The sequence below is a fragment of the Podarcis tiliguerta genome (genome assembly GCF_965153285.1).
Source record: "Podarcis tiliguerta genome assembly, chromosome: Z".
NCBI lineage: Eukaryota > Metazoa > Chordata > Lepidosauria > Squamata > Lacertidae > Podarcis > Podarcis tiliguerta.
Genome location: NC_139553.1, coordinates 2,273,387 through 2,279,386, shown reverse-complemented (window position 1 = coordinate 2,279,386; position 6,000 = coordinate 2,273,387). Strand labels below are relative to the sequence as shown.

At 50.4% G+C, this 6,000-nt stretch overlaps 1 protein-coding gene across 2 annotated transcripts in view; it reads left to right on the top strand.

Moving 5' to 3' along the window:
- Window positions 1-525: 525 nt before the first annotated feature.
- The window catches only part of LOC310669268 (carboxyl-terminal PDZ ligand of neuronal nitric oxide synthase protein-like), a 51,228-nt gene continuing 45,753 nt past the window's right edge, over window positions 526-6,000 (top strand). The window contains exon 1 of one of the 2 annotated variants that reach the window (XM_083423079.1): window positions 526-871. In XM_083423079.1, coding sequence (XP_083279205.1) covers window positions 761-871 — 111 coding nt within the window. In that variant the 5' untranslated portion in view covers window positions 526-760. The remainder of the gene's footprint in view (window positions 872-6,000) is intronic. The other variant, XM_083423080.1, reaches the window with a different exon arrangement.

Genomic DNA, 6,000 nt, shown 5'->3' with positions numbered 1-6,000 from the left:
CAACACTGTCAATAACTAACTGCTATGCCACAGGCATTGTTTTTAAATCTCCACAATGTCTGAGCTATAGCTGTTACTATAGTAATAATAATAAAGTGGACTTTGGAGGGTTGGAGTTTAATAATAATAATAATAATAATAATTTTATTAAACCGATTAGTCTCCAAGCGACTTACAGCAAATATCTACCTACCAGGACATACGCAACACAGTACCACAGTACAAGGAAGGGGAAAGGGTTGTGTGTCATGCAAGAATATATATAACCATAAAAATATATATAAGCCATAAAAATAATAACAAGCAACATTAACTTACACCCCTCCTTCTTTGCCCAATGGAGCAGCAAAGCAACCCCCCCCCCCAAAAAAAACCACACACCCCAACACACAAAATAAACCAAGCAGGATTGGGCATGCCTCCGCCCTCGCCGCCTGCAGGAGGTCCCCTTTCCCACCCCGGGAGGTTCCGCGGCAGCGCCCGCCTCCTTCCTCCCTTTCTCCCCCGTCGCCTCCATTCCCCGGTGCCCGCAGCCGCTGCCTCGCTTCAGCTCCGCCCCAACGTACCGCATCACTCGGGAAGAGGGAAGCGCCGGGAGGAGCTTCCTCCTCCTCCTCCTCCTCCTCGGCGCCCTCGTCCTGGGCGAGCCAAGCGCTGCGCTCCCGGCTCCCGGCTCCTGCTCTTTGCTGCGGCGGCGGCTGCTGGCGCGCGCGCGCGGCAGGGACTCGCCGTCGGGGCGGCCGGGCGATGCTCCTGCAAGATGCCGGTCAAGCTCAAGAACCGCTACAACCTGGTGGACGATGCCGGAGACTCGCGGGTGCCGCTGCACAACGAGGAAGCCTTCCAGCACGGGATCCACTTCCAGGCCAAGGTGAGCCGGGGGTTTGTGGCAGGCGCCTTTGCGCGCCTTTACGCACGGGATCCCGCGCTGCCACCGCTGCTTCCTCCAGGCCGGAGGTCCCGTCCCACCGCCCCACCCCGTCTGGCGGCGACAGCCCAGCCAGGTTCTCTCCAGTACCCGCAGCCGTGGGGCGCGGATTGTCACCTCCAAAGAAAGAGGTCTGCCCGTGCATGTGCAGAGCGCTTTTCAAGACACGCTTTGGTTCCCCGGCAAGCAGCTCTCCTCCCCCTCCTCCTTCGGCGTGTTTGACTAGGAAGCTCCCGTGATTTCCCGGGTCAAAGCCGTAACTCGGAGCGCTGAGGAAAAGGGGTTCCCAGAACATGTGCAGAGCTTTTGGCTCGCGTTGGGCAGCGAACCCCTTGCATGCTTACAGACGTCTACCGCCTTTGCTCCCAGTAGCAAGAGTGCTTCAGGTTGTAGCCTTTGATCCAACACCTAAGAAGGCAGGAATCTCACAGGTGCAGCTTTCACCCCATCATTCCCAGGGAGTGGGAATAATTCCTTAAGATTTCTACCTCTCGTAGAAGTTGTTACAGGTACAGAAGTCCTGTAAGAAGAGAGAGGCGATAACTCTTCCCTTCTCCTTTTATTTGGTAGTGGAGAATGCAGCAATTTCATGTGCCTGTGAGGTGGGGGGGGGAGCGCCTGCCCCTAGGCGCACTGTCCACACCTGGGCATCCAAGTCCACTGAGCCTCTGACCATGTTTCAGCCTCCAAGGCAGCCTGCAGGCCTTGTGCAGTGGCAGGCACATGTCAGACAAGTGCTGGGGCTCAAACCAACCTGAAAATGTGCGCCCCCTCCCCAAGCTCAGACTCCCTACTCCTAGCACTTAGGGAAGGGGGCTAGGTTCCCACCTAGGTGGCCATAGTCATAGCCCCTACAATGGAGCCTCCATGTGTAGGGGCAGTGTGCCCTCTGGGAACATGGCTTGCAGGTTAACAACCTTCCCTGGGGTCATCCAGCTGGCTGCTTTTGCGGACAGAGTGCTGGACCAGAAGGACCTTTGGTCTGATCCGGCAGATCTCTCTGTTGCCTTATAGCTAAATAGAACCTCTGTGTGTAGCTGCAGTCTGCTTCTGTGTGCTGGTTACCGGGAGCAGCAGCTGCAAAGAGCGGGGGAGAGAGTACGCCCTTTATTCTCTGCTTGTGGAAATCCCTCAAAACGTGCAACTGCCCGTTGCTTAAATTGCGGTGCTGATTGAGATGGATGCTTGGCCCCATTGCAGGAAGGTTGCACCGCTGCAGCCCCTGTTCCTAAGCCAGACTGGAGAGCAGCAGTCCCAGGGGAAGGAGTGTGAGTGATTCCTCGCTTGTTGCATTCCTGGGGGGGGGGGGGCTCCTTAGCACACAGGTAGCAAGAAGGTAGATTAGGATCTCCTGGGAGATATTTGGGTAACTTGGCAGCAGTAGGCGTTCTTATTACTAACTTCTGAATGCTTACCAGTTGCTGGAGGCCACAGGAAGGCAAGTGATGCTTTTGGGCTCAGATCCTGCTTGCATCTGGGTGGCCACTGAGAGAAGAGTGGCCTGATCCAGCAGTCTTGTCTTATATTCTTATAAGCTGTTTTAAAAGAGTTCGCGGCGGCTCCCTTCTATACATTCTTAGCACTCTCTTTTGTATTTTGGCTGCTTTGTTTTAATTTGTGTAGGCCACTTTCAGTCCCAGCCTGGGGGAAAAGCGGGATATAAATAAATATAATTACAATAATAGATTTACAGGGCTACCTGCCTCCCAGCTGCCTGACAATAGCATGGGGGTGTGCCTTATACAGAATCGGGCCAACCACCGCCTATCTGGCTCAGCGGTATCCACACTGACAGGCAACAGTAGTGGCTTTTACGGTTTTGTCGATGAGAGACATTCCCACCCTAACCTGGAGATGTAGTGGACCTTCTGTACGTAAGACAGGTGCTCTACCACTGTGCTAAGGTAGGTTGCGCTATGGGTTAAACCACAGAGCCTAGGACTTGCCGATCAGAAGGTCGGTGGTTTGAATCCCCGCGACGGGATGAGTTCCCGTTGCTCGATCCCTGCTCCTGCCAACCTAGCAGTTCGAAAGCACGTCAAAGTGCAAGTAGATAAATAGGTACCGCTCTGGCGGGAAGGTAAACGGCATTTCCGTGTGCTGCTCTGGTTTGCCAGAAGCGGCTTTGTCATGCTGGCCACATGACCCGGAAGCTGTATGCCGGCTCCCTCGGCCAATAAAGCGAGATGAGCGCCGCAACCCCAGAGTCGGCCACGACTGGACCTAATGGTCAGGGGTCCCTTTACTTTTAAGGTAGGTTGCCAGAAAAGGCTGCTTGGGCTGGTGGGGCATCAGGAGCGGGGGATCATAGGTATAGATTTGACAGTGGTTTCTAGGTCCCAGACTATGCCCAGAGAGTTACATTTGGTAGTCCAGAATCCTGTTCTCATAGTGACCAACCATATGCTCCTGTGGGAAACCCACAAGCAAGATTAGAGGCAAGAACAGCCCTTTCCCGTCCTGTGGGTCCCAGAAACTGGGATTCAAAAGCGTTGCTGCAGAGCTGAGATGGCTATCCCTCTCCTTCTCCATGAATCCGCCTAAGAGCATCAGCAAGTACAGCTGACCTGCAGATCTTTCCAGCCAAATTTAAAAGGACTCCGGCTTTTATTCTTGTAGTGTTTGGAACTGGCTGTTCCCACACCCTGCAGTCAAAATGCGTTTATCCCAAAAGATCTGCGATGTCATTTACAGAGGGGAAAAACAAAGTCAAGAGAGTCGGGCCAACCAATTTCTTTTTAATTACGTCCTAATCAGATGGAGCCAAGGAAGTTTATTCAGGGAGTCAAGGGGCGCAGATTCAAGAGGTCATAACGGTTGTATGATCCTGTTCCATATAAACTGGCTTATCCTGCTCAGTATGGTTTCATATTCAAAATTAATCTTCTCTGGTTTTCAGAGTTTAAATCTGTTGGGCATTTTCCCTGCAGGAATCATTAGGAACCTGCTCTGAGGTGGTGGTGAAAACTTCCTCACTCCAGGATCCAGTCTTCAGAAGTTGCCTTGATACTCAGTCAGACCCTTGGTCCATCCAGCCCAGTATCTAGAGTCATAGAACTGTAGAGTTGGAAGGGACCCTGAGGATCATCTAGTCCAACCCCCTGCAATGCAGGAATAGGCAGCTGCCCCATACAGGGATCAAACCTGCAACCTTTGCATTATCAGCACCACGCTCAAACCAGCTGAGCTACAGTTCTTCCTAGTCTCTACTTGGAGATTCCAAGGAATGAGTCTGGGAACTTTTGCTTGCAAATCTGGTGCTCGTGCTGTTGAGGCTCTGCCCCTTCTTCTCCGTGTCTGAACTGAGGCTTGGTTGTGTGCTGCCACATGTGTCCTATGAATAGCTCTGTGGGTCCTGAAATCTGGGGGAAGAATATGCAGGCTGTGTTGCTGACACAGAATTCTTCATCAAGCAGAGCATAAGGGGAACGGATTCTTTTTAGACCTAGAGAATGAAGGTTTCCATGGCAAAATTTAAGAACTGTAATGTGAATATTTGCATTTGAAGTGGCATTTAAGTGATGCCAGCATTTAGGTCCCAGCTTTATAGAGGACTGAAAACAAAGTCTAATATTCCTTGGAGCCTCTAATCATGTTCTTGCCTGCCTGGGCAGCCCGTTGCTGATACCAGCTTGGTATCAAAATCCCATTTGCGTCTGAAAATAATGCAAGCTTCCAAGCTATACAGAACCCTTCACATGGCAGAATGGCAGTGGTATTTTTTGCCAGCTGTTTATTGCTACAACTGTGCTCAGCAGATGGGCAAGAAAACCTCAGTTCTGCCGGGCAAATAGTTCTGTGTCACTCTGAAGGGACACGTGGAATTTGATTTGACCGTTTGACCTGTATTTAGTCCGCCTTCCAGTGTGGGTGGTGCAAAGAGAACCAAAATCAGGATGTGCTTACCTTGTGCAAAAGTAATTTGTAAATGCTTGCCAGTTGTGGCAGGGGTGAGCTCCAAGAGGGTCATACGATCTTGACCTCTCTTATGGGACCATCCTTCCATTAAAGGCGCTCTGGGTGGCAGGCAGGATGGTGGGAGGAGCTGTGTGAAGACTGACCTTCGCAGACAATAATGGGTGTTTTGGGGGGCGGGAGTGGGGGCTGGGGGAGAGAGATGCTTTAGATGCCGGACACTGTCATCTGCCCCTCCCCCTTCTCAAGCTGTGCCACCGCTTTCCCCCTTTTTAAAATAGCCAGCTCCCCTCCCTGGCTGGGAATCTTTCCTTGCCAAACCCTCTCTGTCTTTGTTCCCAAAACCACAATAAATCCTAAGATTGCAGTCCTAGAACCCAGTTGCTAGATAGTTTTAAGCCCTGTGGGATTGAGCCAAGCTGGTTTCTGAGCAAAGCCATGCCGAATATGTAACGCAGAGAGTGGTGTTTTCTGAAGGAGTTTGAGCCCAGAAGCACATTAGCACTTTTAGAAAATATCTGGAAAAATGGGAAAGGTGCAAAGGAACGTCTTGTTGATTTCAGAGGGTGGACGGGCTTTTAAAATGGTAGTAGTAATAATATTATTATTAATAACAATGTGTGGTTTATCAGTCTGTTATTAACAATGGTCTCATGCTTTTAAAGGAATGCAGATGTTTATCTTCAGATTTCCTTATATTTTGCAAGCTTCATCAAGCCTGGAATTAACTATCAGAGTGCCTTTGTATTTAATAAAGATTCCCCAAACAGAATTTGTGGTGAAGCACAAGAATAGGGTAAAGAAAGCCAAGGTCATCCGTTCTTCATAGGAGAGGGAGATTATATAGTCTTGGGAAAACATTGGTCCCTCTCATTGTTTGAGTAGGTGATATTCTGATGGACAATCGTGAGAATGATCAGCACCTGAGGGGGGGGGGGAACAGTGATTTCAGTACATCAATTTCCCCCTTATTATTCAGGGTTATTGGCTTTTGTTGTTATTACAGTGGTACCTGAGGTTAAGTACTTAATTTGTTCCAGAGGTCCATTCTGAAACTGTTCTTAACCTGAAGCACCACTTTAGCTAATGGGGCCTCTTGCTGCTGCTTTGCCGCCGGAGCCCGATTTCTGTTCTCATCCTGAAGCAAAGTTCTTAAC